Source organism: Zalophus californianus, chromosome 4 (genome assembly GCF_009762305.2).
Source record: "Zalophus californianus isolate mZalCal1 chromosome 4, mZalCal1.pri.v2, whole genome shotgun sequence".
NCBI lineage: Eukaryota > Metazoa > Chordata > Mammalia > Carnivora > Otariidae > Zalophus > Zalophus californianus.
Window position 1 is genome coordinate 21931363 of NC_045598.1, and position 17828 is coordinate 21949190.

General features: G+C 52.6%; 2 protein-coding genes across 10 annotated transcripts in view; one reads left to right on the forward strand and one right to left on the reverse strand.

Annotated features, from left to right (window-relative positions):
* Nucleotides 1–1683, reverse strand: part of MECR (mitochondrial trans-2-enoyl-CoA reductase) — a 36508-nt gene extending 34825 nt beyond the window's left edge. For 3 of the 4 annotated variants that reach the window (XM_027570889.2, XM_027570908.2, XM_027570899.2), the window contains exon 1: nucleotides 1468–1606. Coding sequence is in view for 1 of the 4 variants with exons in the window: in XM_027570857.2 (XP_027426658.1) it covers nucleotides 1468–1643 (176 nt within the window). In the remaining 3 variants the exon portion in view is untranslated. Of the gene's footprint in view, nucleotides 1–1467 lie in introns of all 4 variants that reach the window. The other variant, XM_027570857.2, reaches the window with a different exon arrangement.
* Nucleotides 1684–8442: 6759 nt separating this feature from the next.
* The window catches only part of PTPRU (protein tyrosine phosphatase receptor type U), a 77152-nt gene continuing 67766 nt past the window's right edge, over nucleotides 8443–17828 (forward strand). For 4 of the 6 annotated variants that reach the window (XM_027569816.2, XM_027569822.2, XM_027569824.2 and 1 more), the window contains exon 1: nucleotides 8511–8583. In XM_027569816.2, the coding sequence (XP_027425617.1) occupies nucleotides 8511–8583 (73 nt within the window). Of the gene's footprint in view, nucleotides 8584–17828 lie in introns of all 6 variants that reach the window. The other 2 variants (XM_027569808.2, XM_027569837.2) reach the window with 1 other exon arrangement.

Consider the following 17828-nt stretch of genomic DNA (forward strand, 5'->3'; position numbering starts at 1 on the left):
TAGGAGAACATATTCATAAAAGTAATGAGGGCTCAGAGGGACTGAGTGACTTGTCTAAGATCAAACAGCTACTAAGAGGTAGAGTCTGTATTTGACCTTAGGTCTGTAAGGCTCCAAAACAGGAACTCTTTTTAACTGGCTAAAGGCACATACATAGTGTGATAAAGAGGAAATCACATGAGATAGGAGTAGAAGCTATGGGTTCCTGTCCCTGTTCTAATCCTTATTAGCAGTATCACTTTGGACAAGTCCTGTCTTGTCTTCTGCAAACTGAAAACAATGGTCTCCCACCTACTTTCTGGGAAGTGAAGATTCAAGTGGACATAAAAGCATTCAGAAAATACTCCCCCCCCCAAAAAAAAATAGTAATAGAGCCTAGGAACTCAGGCAAATCAGTAAGACCTGGGTTTAAATTTCGACTCTGCCACTAACTGGCTGTGTGACCTTGGACAAGTGATTTTATCCCTCTTACACCTCAGTTTTCTCACTGACGAAATGGGGCTAAATCAAGTACCTTCCCCAAAAGTGACGATTAAATGAGAGCATCCATTTGGACACCTCCATTATGTGCCTGACACATAATACCCGGTCAGTAAAAGTCATTGAGGGATAAATGGATAAAGAAAATGTGGTATACACATGTATAATGGCATGTATATATATAAGGTAGTGGAATAATGTCCATAATGTTATATATTAGATAAATAAAATAATGGAATATTATTCAGCCATAATAAAGAATGAAATCTTGCCACTTGAGACAACAGGGATGGATGCTGAGAGCATTATGATACATTAAATAAGTCACAGAAAGACCAATACTGAATGATCTCACTTCCATGTGTAATCTAAACAACAACAACAACAAAAACCAACCTCATTGACACAGAGAACATACTGGTGCTCAGGTGTGTGTGTGCATGCGTGCTTGTCACATAGGCACCAAATGGGTGAAGGGAGTCAAAAGGTACTTCCTGTCATAAAACAAGCAAATCATGGGGCCCTAACGTACAGTTTGGCAATTACAGTTAGTAATACTGTACTGTATGTTTGAGAGTTGCTAAGAGAGTAGATCTCGAAAGTTCTCAAGAGAAAAAAAATTCTGTATCTATGTATGGTGACAGATACTAACTGGACTTAATATGGCAATCATTTCGCAATATATACAAATATCGAGTCATCATGTTGTACACCTAAATCTAATATAGTATTGCATGTCAACTGTACCTCAAAAAAAAAAAGTTAGCCACTATTACCGTCATAATTGTGCCTCTCCGGCCTTCAACTACCTGGAAGGACAGACTTTCTGAGCTACTCAACGCGCCCTGGGCTCAGTTTGGGTCCGGTTATTCCCTGCCTTCTTCCTCTACCCGCTCCCTCCTTTGTCAGACCCCCTTCTTCAAAAGCGCGTCTTAACCCCCTCCAGGAACCCCTGGCCCCTGGCCCCGTTTCGGCGCCGTCTCTTACTCGACGACCTTGGCTGGGTCCCCGTGGTGCCCATAGACCAGCGCCCGGACCCGGGAGGGCTCGGCAGATGCGGAGTAGGGGGCGGCGGCAGACCAGCCGCGGTCCCAAGCGAGGAACAGCTCGCGGCGCAGCCGCAACCCGGCTCGCGCCCCCAGCAGCGCGCCGCAGCCCCACATGCTCCCCCCAGACAGCTCAGAGCCCGGCAGCGCGCCTACGTCATCGGCCCGCGTCCGCGCGTCTGCGCCGCGCCTCCCGCCCCGCCCCGCCCCGTCGCGTGACCACGCCCCTTGCTCTTTTTTAAAAGGCCGTCCCCTTCCGTCGCAGCCCGCTCGGTGGCGCTTCGGGAGACTGCGCGGGGAGGGGCGTGAGATGAGGGGCTGGAAGTACGCGAGGGAGTCGCGGAGACTCCGAGTAGGAGCGGCTGAGACCGGTCTGGATCTCTGTCTACAGTCTGCGATTTGGTGTTTGATTTGGGGGAAGTCATTTACCTTTCCCTGACCTTAGTTTTTTCTTCTCCCCACCGTTTATTGAGCGCTCACTGTGCCAGACCTTTTAAGACATCACCTCATTTATTTCCTGCTCTCCTGTAACAGCACAGGGAGGTAAAGTTTACTTCCCTACCACTGAATAGAGTAGATTTAAGTTGATATGGAGGCAAGAGTACTGGGCTTGGATTTAGGTTCAACTCCTAGTCCTGCTGCGACCTAGCTTGGCCACCTTGGGCTGGTGTCTGAAGCTCCCAGGCTCTTTTCTCATGGGTACAGTGGGGGGACAATATACCTCCTTCAAGATTGTGGTGAGGATTGGATGAAACAATAGAATAATGTCGTGGACAGAAGAGCACGCTGTAAAATGCTAAGTGTGTTCGGATATAAAGGAGGAATCACAAGGAGGGGGGGGCCCTCTCAAAATGCTTACAGTGTAGAAGGGATTTAATAGGACAATGGAAGTGCTTTGTAAGAAGATGTAGCCCAGTAAGACACTGGATCATATTTTTAGTGGAGGTGAGACATGAACATAGCTAAAACCCTAGTTGGTAGAGCAGGACAGAGGGCCCTGTTGGAGTCTGAAGGAGAAAGTTGCTCTGGAAGGAGCTGGGGTAGAGATGGGGGTTCTTGCAAGAGGTGCTGTTGGAGCCTGTCCCACTCAAAATCTTCAGTGTGCATAAACCTGAGGTCCCATCTCAAGCCAACTGAATTAGAATTTGGGGGACAGGTCCAGGAATCTACAATTCCTACAAGCTTTCAAGAATATTCTGATGCAGGTGGCCCAAGAAACAGGCTTAGAAAAACACTGAGCCAGGGCTTTGAAGAATAAAGAAGAGTTCCTTTCTCTCTTTATTCTTTCTTTTCTCTCTCCTTTCTCTCTCTCTCTCCTTTCTCTAGATTTTGTTGACCCAAAGCCTGCCAGCTCAAAGCCTTTCCTCTGAGGAGAAGAAAGCAAAGTGCTCTGACAAAAGCTGCAGGTGGTTGGATTTTGGCAAAACTGGCTTTGAGGCTTGGCTCTGCCATTTTCCCAGCCATTTGATTTTGGACAAGTCACTTGGCCTCTCTGGGTCTCCATTTCCTTATCCTGAAAATGAAGGAGATAATGGTATTTGTTTCAAGGCTGTTGTGAAAATCAAGTGAGCTCTTATTCACTTGAAGCATTTAGCACAATGCTTGGCACATGAAAGCATTTGATAAATGTTATTAGGTTATTGTGATGATTAAATGAGAAATATCATTTGTAAAACATCCAGACTAGGGTCTGGCTCATACTATGTGCTGAAAAATGTTTATACTTGTTCTTATTAGAGAAAGTAGATGTCCCATGATGGGGGAAAGATTCACACACACTTGTATGTGAGTGCCCATGTGCATGTGCACACACACACACACACAATACCCAGTTTTGCTTACCTTCTGTTTTCACAGATCTACTTCTGCTGAAGACTCTCTAGGTGACATTGGGCTGTTGACATTACCTTCTCTACCAAATTGGCTCCTCTGAATATCCTGGACAGCCTGGCTGGAAAGCCTGGAGAATCATCTAGTAGGTCTTCTTCCTGGAGGCTGGACTTAATCCCCCTGTTCATCCCAATAGCTCCCACTTTCAGTCCAGGACATCAACTGTGTCAGCAGCCTTCTTCCTAGCTGAAATCCTCTCCTGTCTCTTTCCCTCCCATTTCCTTCTTTCTCAGTCCTCCAGAATGATTTTTTAAAAATATTTTATTTTTAAGTAAGCTCTACACCTAACGTGGGGCTAGAACTTACAACCTTGAGATCAAGAGTTGCATGCTCTACCGACTAAGCCAGCCAGACACCTCCAGAATGATTTTTTTTAAAACAGAAAGATCAGATTTTGTCTTTTCCTTGCTTAAAGTCCTTCTGTGACTCCCCATTACTTAGATCCAGAAGTCACAGTTCTTTGTAGAACACCATGAACTATTAACATGTTAAACTTAAAACTATAAAACAAAACAAAACAAAATGAAACTGTGATTCTATACTAACTCTATTATTCTCTCGCACAACTGCCCCATGCTAAAAGTGCATGGAGGAAAAGCACCGTAAAACAAAGAAAATTCTATTCAATGTAATTAAGTTATCTTCTTGCAAGTTAGAAAAAGATGGCTATAGTTTTAATTCAGTGGCAGAACCCCTCAGCTTAGCTTGAGGAGCACCCAGGTTTCCTCAGGGGCATTGTTGGAGAACTACTGGTTGAGGGGTTCAAGTCCAGTTTTCATTACCCTCTGCACTCTGCGTCCTACACTGTTTTTATCTCCTGCTGTAAGACTGTGCGTAGCTCATGATCCAACAGCACCTGATACCCACCTTTCTGAGCAATTCCATGTCTTGTGCCTTCATTCAGGTTGCTTCTGCCTGAAGTGCTCTTCCGGCCTTGCCTACCTGGGAAACTCCAGGTTCAGATGTCATTTCTTTGATGTTGTCTTCCAACTCCCCAGGCTGAGTCAACCTTTGCTGCCTTTGTGTTTTCTCTGAATTGGTGTTATGGCCTTTAGGACACAGTCCCTTATTTATTTATGTGTCCACTTCCCCCTCTGGGCAAGAGTGGGTCATGTATGGCGCATCTCCATGACACTAGCACCCAATATGGGGCCTGGCCCAGGGTAGGTGTCATAAATATTCCATGAGTTGAAAGTAATTGAATTTCCTCACGGCCTATCCCTGTCCTTGGTGCTGTCTCCTTTACCCCTAGATTTGGGCAGGTCAGACCAGGCCACTCAAGGCTTCTAGAAGTCTGTGATCTTTTTCAAGTGAAGCGGAATGTTCTCTGTCCATCTGTCCACCTGTTGCTCGTGTTCTCCTTCTCCCTCCATGACAGTCTCTACCCTGTAGTCTTATCCTGCATGAAGAGCAAGAGGGGGTGTGGAGTCGGCCAGGTCTAGGTTTGAATCCTGGGCCCACCATTTACTAGTTTTGTGGGTAAGTGGACAAGTGCCGCATACTTTCTGAGCCTCAGTGTCCACATGCAAGAAAATAGAATCAGTGGTAAACTCCTGTCACGGAGCTCTCACAAGAGTCCTCTGCAAACAGCATCACCCTTGGTTGTTTCTTCTATTCACCAGATTTCTCTCCTTGACTTTCTTGTTCTAGCTGGTCCTTCTTGTCTCTTCCCTCTCCAGCATCTGTCTGTTTCTTCCCCATCACCTTTTTCTGGCTTCTGACTTTCGCCTTGTGATTCTCGCTCTAATTCTCTGCCTCTGGTTCTTGCCTGTCTCCTTGGCCACTTCCCCAGCTCAGCATGTTGCCCATCAGGGCTCATAAGAAAGAGGACCAGAAGCTCAGAAGCCCTCCGCCCTGCCTCCTCCAGGCCCAGGCCAACCTCACTTGTGCCAGCCTGCAGTGGAGGCAGTGCACAGGGAAGGCCTACATAGACCTTGAACTCCTAGGCTCTGGCTGGTGTCACTGCCCACGAGTTAGACCCATCTGCCCCTGGGTCCCTCTGATTCCACAGTCTGTTCTCCACTTGGCTCATCTGAAGTTTTTTTTTTTTTTTTTTAAGTGATTTTACTCTTCTGTTTAATGCTCCAATAGCTTCTTACTACTCTTAGGATTTAATCCAAAGCCCCATAGTGCCCTGCACGCCCCGCAGATCCTGCCGGCCTCTCCAGCTGAATCTGGCTCCCCTTCCTCCCCACTCCATTCCAACCACCCTGGCCTGGCTGTTCCTCAAATGCACCAACTCCTGCTTTTGCCCAGGCTGTCCGCTCTGGCCGCAGTGTCCCTCTCCACGGATTTGCTGGCTCCTCTTACTTCAGGTCCCAGCTCAAATAGTACCACATCCCTTACTCAGGAAATCCCTCTCGTATCTCCTTAACTCAGGATCCCCCCTAATTATTTATCACAACATTCCTTACATTTTCTTTAGACTGCACGTCTTGGATTGTGATGACATATTTTGCATGTTTGCTGTTGGTCTTTTCCCTGAGAGTGTAAACCTCGTGAGGGCAAAGACCATCTCTGTCTGTATTCATTCATTTATCCATTAGGTATTTTTTGAGTATTGACTACACATTAGACACCAAGCTCTGGGATACAAGACAAAATCCTTGCCCTTAGGGAGTCCATGTTCTGGGTGGGTGGGTGAGAAAAAATAATGAATATGTCACATGGTAGGTGCTCTGTTTAAAATCGCAATAATCAGGCGGCTCAGTTGGTTAAGTGTCTGCCTCTGGCTCAGGTCATGATCCCAGGGTCCTGGGATTGAGTCCCCTATCGGGCTCCCTGCTCAGCAGGGAGTCTGCTTCTCCCTCTGCTCATGCTCATTCTCTCTCTCTTGCAAAAATAAATAAAATCTTTAAAAACAAAACAAAACAAAAATAAATAAAACTGCAATAATCTCTTCTCCCCTCACTCTTTCTCCCTCCATTTCTCTGGTATATCTCTGTCCCAAATACCAGAAGCAGTGGTTTATCACTGTCTCATGTAGCAGAGAAGTTGCTTATATGGCTGTTTATTGTTCTTGTTTTCCCACTGGAATGTAAGCTCTATGAGGGTAAGAATTTTTGTTTCATATTTCCACCTTGGCTTATAGGAATTATTGAATAAACGAATCACTATCTGGTATTGTTAATTTGCTCCAGATGGGAGGCAGGTCTCAGCCTCCATTCAAGTTAAGCCAGATGGCTTTGATTCAAATCCTGGTGCCACTACATACTAATGCACAACCTTGGAAAAGTCACCTCTCTGTACCTCAATTTCCTCAACTGTGTAATGGGAATAATAAATAAGAGTGGTGAGGATGAGTCCATGTGGGTAAAGCACATTGAAGGTGTCTGGACACAGTGATGGACAGCGTTTGACATCATTGTACAAGGGCCTGTACTGGATAGAGGCCCAAATATACTTAACCAGAGGTAGACAAGGAGTAAGGAGAATTAGTGATGGAGGCAGACTTTGTGGCATGAAAAGGAATAATTTTCTAAAAGCCAGAATTTTAAGGAGAAATAGATGAATTCACTATCCATAGTTAGAGATTTCAACACTCCTCTGTCAGAAATGGACAGAATCAGCGGGCAGAAAATCAGTAGGGACATAGTTGAACTCAACAACACCATCAATCATAGACATCCATAGACTATGCCATCCAGCAACAGCAGAATACACATTCTTCTCAAGCTCATGTGGGATAGTCACCAAGAGAGACCACATTCTGGGCCATAAAACACATCTTAACTTTAAAAGACTAGAACTCATACAATGCTTGCCCTCAGACCGCAGTGGAATTAAACTAGGAATCAGTAACAGAAAGGTAGCTGGAAAACCCCAGATGCCTTGGAGTTTAAATAACACATGGATCAGGGGCGCCTGGATGGCTCAGTTGGTTGAGTGTCTGACTCTTGGTTTTGGCTCAGGTCATGATTTTAGGGTTGTGAGATCAAGCCCCTCATTAGGCTCTGTGCTCAGTGTGGAGTCTGCTTGGGATTCTCTCCCTTCCTCTCCCTCTGTCCCTCGCCCCTGCAAGTGCACCCTCTCTCTCTCAAATAAGTAAATAAATAAATAAATCTTAAAAAATAACACATAGATCAAAGAAGAAATGTCGAGAAATAAAAAAAACATTTTAAACTTAATGAAAATGAAAACACAACTTATAGAAATTTATGGGATGCAGTAAAAGCAGTGCTTAGAGGGAAATTTATAGCACTGAATGAATATATTAGAAAGGAAGAAAGATCTAAATCAGTTAAGCTTCCACCTTAGGAAACTAGAAAAAGGTGAATGAATTAAATCCAAAGGAAGCAGAAGAAAGAAAAAATTAGAGCAGAAATCAGTTGAATTGAAAACAGGAAATCAGAAGAGAAAAATCATCTCCACCAAAAGCTGGTTCTTTGAAAAGATCAATAAATCAATAAGCCTCTCATCAGGCTAAGAAAAGGAGAGAGGACATAAATTACTAATAGCAGAAATGAAAGAGGGGACATCACTACAGACCCATGGATATTAAAAGGATAATAAAGGAATACTTAGAACAACTTTAAAAGCCAGCGTTTCCAAAGACCCAACCATCTGGTTTTGTTAGGCGATGAGCACTCTGTCCTTGGAGGTATGCATGAATGTGCATTTGGAGGGGTCTAGCTAGGTAGGAGGGGATTCAAGCATCAAAGAGGACAGAGAAGCAGGGCGTCTTTGGGTCTTTTGTCCCCGAGAGCGCTGTGCCAGATCTAAGTGTGAGCAGCGAGCGTACTGGCTTGAGAATGTCGGCGTGGGTGAGTGTAGAGGCCGGTGGGCCTCATGGCCAGGCCGCGGACCCCCTAGAGGGGTGTGCAGGAGTGGGGGAGGGGCGCACCCGGGCAGTCGGAGACCCGACCGGCTGCAGCGCGCGGGGCTGCCAGCAGGGGGCGCCGCAAGACCGCGGAACCCGCGGCCGGGCCTGACGTCAGCGCCCCGCTTGCTTGGGCTCCCGCTCTGGACTCGGCGCCAGTCCCGCTCCGCGCAGCGCCGCTTCGCTCCGGCTCCGGCTCGCCTCGGGCTGGGCTCGGCTCGGGCTCTGGCGGCGGAACTCCCTGCGCCGGGCCCCGGGGCAGGCGGCGGCGCACCATGGTCCGCGCCCAGGCTCTGGTCCTGGCGCTCACCTTCCAGCTCTGCGCGCCTGAGACTGAGACTCCGGCAGGTAAGCGTGCGTCGGTCCGACCAAGCTTGCCCAGGGAGCCCCCGGGGCCGGTGGCGTAGCTCTCAAGAAAGTGTTATTAAGTGTTAGGTGACCGAGCGCTCTGAGCCTGCTCTCTGTGTGTCTGAGTGTTGGATGTGCGATCGGGTGCTCAGGGTGTTGTGTGTTTGCGAGTGTTGTGTGTCCGTGAGTTATGTGTGCATGAAAAGGTGCTGTGTGTGTTGTGTGTCTACGTGTGTTGGGGTGAATGTTGTGTGCATCGAGACATTGGGTGTGCAGTCTTGTGCGCCTGCCAGTGTGTAGTGTTTGTGCGGCCAAGTAGGTTGTGTGTGTGTGTATCTGAGTTTGCTTGTGTGGCCGGAGTTGTATCTGCGAATGTGTTGCATTTGTTTGCATTTTGTATATCGTGGCAGGGAGTGCTGCCTGTTGTGTGTCCGCGAGTGTGCTGTGTGTTTGTGTTATGCGTGTGACCCGGAGTGCTCTGTGGATTCTGCCCGCGTGTGGATCGGGGAACGCGTGTGTGGTGTGTGTGCTTGTGAGGTCCGTGTACGTGTGTGAAGGCGTGGGAACGGGTCCGGAACGTGTGTGTCCGTGCGCTGTGTGCGCGATGTGTACGTGTGGGAGTGTCTGGGGTTGGTGGTGTGCGCCGCCGGGGGTTGTGTGGGTCCGAGTGAATGCCAAGTGTGCCGGGAATGCGTGTGTAGGAGCGTGTCTGGAGCGGATGTGAGTGTGTGAGTGTGTCCGTGAGTGCTGGCTGCGTGTCCAGGAATGTTGCGAGTGTGGTGCGCGCCTGGGCGGTGGCCGAGTGTGTGCCCGGGGCCCGGGGCCGCCCGAGGGGGCGGTGTCAGGATGTGTGTGTGTGTGTGTGTGTGTGTGTGTGTGTGTGCGCGCGCGCGCGCCCCGCGTGTGTGCGTGTGTGGCGCGCGGGCCCGGATCAAGTTGTCGCGGCGGCGCCCCCTCCCCTCCCGGGCCGGGCCGGGCCTGAGGCTCTGGAGGGAGGAAGGGGGCCCCGCGGCCGCCGACTCTGACATGTCGGGCTGTTTGTTGTTTCGCAAGTTCTGTGCGGCGCTGGCGGCCGGCTGCTCCGAGGCGGCGCCGGGGCCGCGGGGCGCCCGGGCGGGTGGCGGGGAGGGCCGGGCGCGGCAGGGGGTCGCCGGGGGCCGCGGGGCGCGCCGGGGCCGGCGGGCGGGCGCTCCTGCGGGGCTCGGCCGTGGCTGCACCCGGCGGGCGGTGGAGGTGGAGTCGGGGCGGGGGGGGGGGCGCGGCGGGCGCTGTGGCCGGGCGGGGCTGCGACGTCCCGGCGCGGGCAGGGCCTGGCCCTCGGCCGCTGGACGGCGTCCCCTCCCGTGGCGGGCGGGAGTCGCCGCCACCACCGGGGTCTCCCGGGACACTCCCTCGGTCGACTCCGCAACTTTGTGCGGCCTCTCTGCCGGCTGGGACCGCCGTGTGTGTGAGTGTGTACGTGTGTCTCCGTGTTTCTGTCTGCTGTGTGATCGCGCTGTGTGTGTGTGTGTGTGTGTGTGTTCGCGCGTCTGAATGTGCGTACCCGGAGCTTGTGTCTGTGTGTCCGTGTGTGCGTGTGTCTGACTCCCCTCCCCCGCCCACATCCTTCCCTGGGGCCTGGGCTGCCAGACTGTGGCCCCCTCCAGCGGAGTTGTGCCCGACCCGTCCCCTGGGGCAGGGGTGGCCCGGTCCCCTCCCGCGGCCTCATCCTCTCAATCCCCACCGTTTGGGTGGCTCCAGCCTGGTACCCAGGGCGCTGAGTAACGGGGAGACGCCCCAAGCAGAGATCAGAGCCAAGGCACGTGCCGGGCCACCTCGGCCCCGGAGAGACTCCTCCTGGCCGCCGGCCTCCGAGAACTGGCCTCCCCGGAGTCGAGTTCGCTGCCCCGCCAACCCTTCGGGCCTCTGAGGGCAGAGCTCCTCCTGCCCCCGCAGTGGCTTCTGCAGTTGGCTGGGAGCTGGGGCCTGGCTTCCTCTCCCCCCTCAACTCCTCCCCCAACAACTTTGCCCCCTCCCCACCCTGAGATCAAACTGGAGGGTTATTATTCACCCCGTCTCCCCCGCCTTGATTCCAAGAACCCTCCTGTGCTTCACCTCTTGCCGGCAGGGGGGAGACTGTCAAGAACTGAGGTTTGGGATGGGAGTGAGACCCTGAGCAAGTTACTTCCATCGTTGGGGGCTTGGTTTCCTCATATGCTTTATAGGCATCATAATAATGGTGCATAGTACTTGGTAGATTGTAAAGTAAGGCTCTATCTGTGAGTGCCAGGGAACAAAAGATGGTTTTGAGGACTGTTACAAAGAGCCCCAGAAAGTGTGATTTGAAGCCAGGGGGGACCTGGGTTCAAATTCTACCTCTGCCACTTGCTGTCCTTGTGACCTTGGGCAAGTCACTTCACTTCTGAAGTTCCTGGCACCCTTGTAGCTATTACCTTTGGGGCTTCATTCATAAATAAATGCTTTGTAGAAGGGGTATGATCAATCCTTGCCCTCAACCTGGGTAAAGTCAGTCCAGCTCCCTAAATGCCTCCTGAGTCCCCTGCCCCACCAAGGGTGGGTGTGTGATGTCTTGCAGTCGTGCAAATCTGGCAATAACGTATTCCTCTGTGTTCTAGCTCATTTTGTCCTTTTGGTTGCTGGGGTTGTGGACAATAGGAATGAGGAAGAGGCTGCCCAGTGGTTTCAGGTTGGGCAATAAAGGCTTGTCTGAGCAGCTGGCCCTTCTCCCTGGGGCTGGGGGAGGAGACTCAGCAGGAGGTGGGGAGAGTGGCCAGGGTGGGGGATGCTGAGCTCCTTGGAGGCCCCCTGCCCAACCCAAGTGTCAGAGAGAGAATTCAGGGCACACACCTGCTTGCTTGAGGCATGCTGCCATCCTTCCATCTGCTAAGCTAGATTTGTGGGGTGCCTTTTCATGCCCGGCTGGCTTAGCTAGAGTTGCTAGGGGTGCCTTGTGCCCCCCTTTCTCCCACAGCCCCCTTCTGTCCTCCAAGCTGTGCTTTCTCCCCAGGACTCTCTAATTCCACCTTTTCTCCTGGTGAACTCCTGTTCTTCCTTCAGGTATCATCTTAGGCATCACCTCCTCCCAGAAGCCTTCCTTGGTTACTGCCCTGTTCTAGCTCCGGAAGGGAGAGTGGGGGTTGATTGGATTTTTTCATAGCATTGTAATTATTGTAATTACAGTTTATTGGTCCTTTCTCCCTTACAGACCATGAGCTCTGTGAGGACATAGACTGGGTATTTAGGTCACTTCTGAATCCTTAGTGTCAGGTACCAGTCCTGGCCCACCGCTGCTGAATAAATGTGGCAAGAAAGAATGAATGAGGTCCAGTGGGTCAAGTTCTGAGCTGGAGAAGCCAGATGGGGGCGCACTGACTCCATTGAAAGTAGAGATTAAAGAATTCAGTTTTCCCTCCAGGAATCTGGAAAATTCTGCTGGGGGGAGTGGGGGTGTTGTGTGTGAAAAGGCCACGTATAGAGTCATCTGGGAGCTGTGAGTTGGGGAGGTTGAGTCCCTGGCGGGGACTGGAGGGAGCGGGCTCCTGCCTGTCATCCCCTCCCCCCAGCTTCCAGCTCTGTCTCCAACCCTGTCCCCTCCCCCCCCCAGCAGCTGGCAGGGCTTGTCCTGCCCCCAGGCTCAGCCTTTGTGTTGGAGGCCTCAGCAGGTGGTGAGAAGCATCGAGTCCCAACCGTCAGTTTGAGCTGAGTGTCCTGGGAGGAGGAAGGGCAGGTCTTGCATCAGGAGGGGGAGACTCCCTCGGTTCTCTGTCCCAGATCTTGGAGTGGGCAGGTGGGATCACACCCTGTGTGCTGACTGTTTGTGAGCTCCAGGGAGGGGAGGAGGGCCGCTCCCTGTAGTGACCCCTGCAGGTGGGGTTATAGGAGGCTGGCTGAGGTGTGTGCAGGTGTGATCCTGGCATCTGGGCAGTCAGAATGGGGTGAGGGGTGTGTGTGTGTGTGTGATTGTAGCCTGGGGTACAGGACATATATGTGGCTTGTCAGGGTGTCTAGCCATCTGGTTACCCTGCATGGCAGGATCTGAATTTGGAATAGGGAGGTGACCAGCTGTTTGGATCCCTGGGGAGCCTGCTGCCAGGGTGTCTTGGTATCTAAGTGTCAAATACCTGGAGTTTGGGTGTAGACCTATTTGGGTGGGTGGCATCTCAGTATCTAGGTGTGGGTGTCCCAGGACCAGGCTATGGGAGGATCAGGGTGTGCCAACCTAAGGATGGCCCTGTGTCTCTGGATCTGGAGGTGGGTGTATCCAGGTTGTCTGGCAGTCCTCAGATTAAGGGGTGTTCAAGTATGGGAGTGTCTCTGTGTTGTGTCCACATGTGGGGCTATCTGAGTACTTGGGTGTCTGGATGTGGGGTTCCCAAGTGTCTGGATATTGGAATGTGGGGGGATCTGTGTCCAGAAACAGGGTGCCCATGCATTAGAGTATCCAGGTGTGTGTGAGTCTGGGTGTGGGGCGCCCTGTGGTCAGGGTTTCTGTCTCCAGGAAAGGGGTGCGCATGTGTTGGGTAGGAAGTGTCCTGGTGACTGTGTACAGCTGTGTACCAGGGCCTCTGCCACTCAGCTTCTGACACCCCCTTCCCTGGGGGTTGCCTCCCGATCTCCCTTCGGACTCCAAGGCCAGGAGCCTCTGAAGAAGGCCCCACTGGTTCTGCTTCTCTAGAATGGTTCTTCTCAGTCTAGAGCTGACTCTCAATAGAACTTCCTACAAATTGAACTTCTCACGACAATGGAAATATTTTCTACCTGCAGTTTCCAATACGGTGGCCACTTATTCACAAGTGGTTATGAAATTTAAATGGGTTAAAATTCATGAAAATACAAACCAATCCCACAGTCACACTTGCCACATCTCAGGTCCTCAAGAATCTCATGTTGCTTAGTGGCTATTGTATTGGTCGGTGCAAGTCGTGGATATTTGTATCAGGGCGGAAAGTCCTATGGACAGGGCCTGATTGGTCCTATGGACAGTGGAAGTGGTCTGACTGAACCATCACTCTGCAGCCACTGAGGAAGGTTTTGTCGAATCCATGGTCCCTTCCTCCCAGCCCATCATTTTGGATTATTGTCTGGATTATTGCAGTAGCCCTCCTTGGTCTCTATTCTGCTGTCCGCTCCCCAGCGCTTCCAGCACCTGTGACCCGAATGGCCTCTTGAGGGCAGACCTGGGATGCTGCCACTCCCTTGCCCCAAGCCCAAGGCTCTCCAGCATCCAGGGGACAAAACTCAAACCCTATATGATGCACCCCCCCACTTTCTCGAACAGCTTCGTGTTTACGCCTCTCCTCCCCTGACCACACTCGTCCTTGTCCACCTTATGCTCCAGCATCACCAGGCCAGTCCTCATCCCAGAACCTGCCAGGACTTTGCACACCCCTCTGCCCTTGCACATGCTGTGCCTTCTGCCCAGAATGCCTCTCCCGCCTTCTCACCTCGTGGGGGCCTGCTGGCTGGCCCAGCCTTAGAGTCCAGCTCTGTCACTCCCCCAGGGATGCTCCCCACTTCCCCACCCCGCTGCACGGCTTTTCCCATTTCTCCTATAAGGCACGTAGGACAGGGCAGCGTGCTGAGTTGTTTTCCATCTTCTTTGCCCACCGGGCCGGAAGCCCCCTGAAGGCTGGGCTGGGTCTTTGTCATTTCTTGTCCCCAGGGCTTTGTATATCGTTGGTGCCCTCTCAGTGTTTGCATTGATGTGAACCCCTGGGTACACAGGGAAGGCTTGGAGCGGGTGGAGGGTGGAGCTGGGCTCTGGAGGGCCGTCACGGATGGGCGCCAGGGTGGACATCTCAGAAGAGGCTGTCGCTGGCTGACTCAGGACGTCTTGGGCAGATTCCCAGGGTGCAGATCCCAGGAGCTAGTGGGGGATCGGAAGGGATGTGGAGAACAGCGACTCAGAATGGTCCCTGAGGTTTTGGAGTAGAGTATAGAAGCTGGGTGGAAGGATTGGGATGGGGAAATTGGGAAAGGGTGTGGTTGGGGATATTTGATGACTACGATCACAGTTGGGGGCAGAGTAACAGCTGAGGGATGGGAGATAATGAGCGATGAAGATATCCATGGAGACTGGGGACAGCTGGGGCCGAGGAGACAGGTGGTGTTGGGGGGACAGCTGAGGGCTGGGGGGCAGATGGAGGATGGAGAGAACCGGAGGGCATGGGGCCGTTGGGGGATAAGGGGTGACAACTGAGGGCACCTGTGTGGCTCAGTCGGTTAAGCATCCAACTCTTGATTTTCGGCTCAGGTCAGGATCTCAGATCATGAGATCAAGCCCCGCGGGGGTCTCCGCACTGGGTGTGGAGCCTGCTTAAGATTCCCTGTCCCTCTCCCTCTGCTGCTCCCCTCCCTTCCCCCGGTCGCACGCATGTGCACTCTTTCTCTCTCTCTCAAAAAAAAAAAAAAAAAAAAAAAGAGGTAACAAGTGGGAGGTGTCAGAAAGCTATGCGGACAAGGCTAGATGGGTCTCAGCTGCGAGAGTGGGGGATACGTTGCTCGGAATGCTTGTATATGTGTGTTTACATGTGTGAACGTGTGCACCCTTGTGGTTGCACATGTGTGTCAATATGTGTTTTACTTCCAGTATGGTTAAGAGCACGGGCTCTGGGTTCTAATCCCAGCTCCACCACCACCAGCTGTGTAACACCTGGGCAAGTTACTTGGCCTTTCTGGGTCTTCAATGTTCTCATCTGTGACATCGGTGTAATTATAGAACGACGCACTGCATGGAGTTGCCATGAGGATGTATTTTATACACATAGGTATGTTGTTAGAACAGGGCCTGCCACCTAGTAAGCACTGTGTAAGTGCTAACAATTATTAAGCCTGTGTGTGTGTGTGTGTGCGGGCATCCTGCGTGCTCAGAAAAGTTTGTTTTTGGCTTCTGATGACGTCCAGGCCCTGGAGGGGGTGGGGGGGCAGCAGTGACCAGCCAGGTTGGTTGGATCTGGCTCGCCTCTCACATCCTCCCTGTTCTTCATCCCACTTCCTGCTCACCCTGTACCAGGGTCTAGTCCAGTAGGTCTCCCTCTCTGTCTCTGCCCTGTCCTGCCCCGCACCACCCTGCCCTGGGCTGGGGGCCAGGGGATGTGCTTTGATTGCCCAAAAGCTTTTCAGCAGAATCAGAATTCATTGTCTGCCAGCCAGCATGCTGGGGCCCTGCTCAGATAGAAATACCTGGACAATGTGCTCAGTTCGGGCTGCCCGTCCCATGGACAGCGATGGCTTCATCCTGTGCCCTTGGAGAGTCACTAGGGTGGAAGATGTTGGGGTTTGGGGGACGGGGTGGAGGGAAGTCCATAGGGCAAACGAGGCCTCAGCCCCCAACCCGTGGGTTAGCCGGCCCAGACTGCCAGCGCTGGAGTCACAGAGTTTTCTAGGAGTCTGGGCGTCCCTGCTGTCCAGTGCATCACAGCACACTTGACCTCCCTGCGGGGCATTGGCTGTGTGCCGCGTCTTTGCCTTATACTCTGAACTGTACTGCATGATGGTGCTGGCCCGCTGCAGGCGTATGCTCTCCGGGGTTCCTGGGCTCAGCACCTCAGGACTGGGCCCCTGATTGCATCCTGGCACTACACTGAATCTTAGCCCTGCCCTGCATGACTGCGCTGGGATTCTGCGTTCCGTTGGCGGTGCAGAGCCTCCAGGGGATCTGTGCGCTCCACCTCTGCCTCGACCCCTTGTCCTGCACGTGTCCATTTGTGTCTTTGCAGCTCTCATCTGTGCTGGATCACTCTACCAGATGTCACTGCTGCATCAGGAAGGTGGACTCTCCCGAGTTTCTGGGTAGAGCCCCTCACACCGGCCCACTGCCTGGAGTCCACACTTGGTTCTCTATGGCCACATTGCATTTTTGCCCCATAGAGCATTTCTGTTCTACGCTGCACTACCTTACTGGGCAGGGTGCCTTGCACGGGGCTTGTGGACTCTCCAGGGATTTGGGGCTAGCTCCTAGCATCCTACCACTGCGCTGTGCCAACAGATGGCATTTGACGGCCACACTGCCTCTCTGCATCACGTGGCGTCTCTGCACTGCACAATTGCAGTGGGGGATCTGACGGTGTTGGGCATGTGGCCTTTCCTGAGTCCCTGGGCACAGCTGCTCTGCGTTCCACCTTTGCACTCTACCCACACAGCACGCCTTTGCCTCATGTGCGCTTCGGTCCCAGTGCTTTACTGCATGGTGCTGGATAGGTGCCCTCTGGCCAAGCCCTTCACATGACACGGCACCGTGGCCACCGCCACGCTGCCCCTTACGGCGTCTCAGCCTTTCTTGGGATTCCCGCTGGGGAGTCTGCTAGTGTCCTTTCCCCAGGTTTCTGTCGGCAGCTGCAGTTGAGCAACATCTTTGCCTCGAGCGGCCGCCCTGCATACACCTCAGCCCCATATTGCACACTGCTCGGGGAGTCTGTACTCACACTGTGGCTTGGAGCCACTTTGCTGAGCTCTGGGACTGGCTTGGGTTTTTGCGGGTAGCACCTCTGCACCGTACCCAGCATTGCATCTGCGCATCTGTGCATGAACCACACAGAGTTACCGCCCTGCACTGCACGTGCTCACGGTTGGGTTGTGTGCACTCTACTGGGTTTTAGGACCCCAGAGCCCTTGCATCGAATTCACGGTTTCGCATGGCATCTTCACTGCGCTCCATTTCTGTGCCACTTTCTACCCCTACCCTGGAGTCTACCCCTACCCTTGAGTCTACACCTACTCCGCTACTGGGGACTATATTGAGCTTGTATTCTGGACTAGGCTTCCCCACACCACACTCTTCTCATCCCAGTGCCTCTGCACTGTTGTGTGCACCTATGTCAGACACATGCTGGCTGTGAGCAGTCGCTGAGCAGCAGCTATGTACCCGGCCCCGCGCTAGTGTCTGGAGAGCAAGAAGAACCAGTAGGGCTCGAACTTGGCGCCCTGGCCTTCCTCCGTGCCCCTATCACGGAGCACCGAGCGCCCACCCAGTGTGCCCCTGGATGCGCAGCCCTGGCGTGCCGTGCCTCTGTGCAGCCCTGGGTCGGGCCCACGACGGATGTGGCACCTCTGCGCTGGTTCCGCCATGCCGCACGGCGGGGGGGGGGGGGGCAGTACCGGGGTCTGTGCACGCCGTGTGCTCTGCTCCCCTGTGGTGTATGACTGCATTCCGCCTCTGTACTGTGCGGAGCTGCTCTACATGGTGCCCCCTCCGCCCCCCCGCATGCCACACCGTGGCGCCACACCACACCGTGGTGCCCCACAGC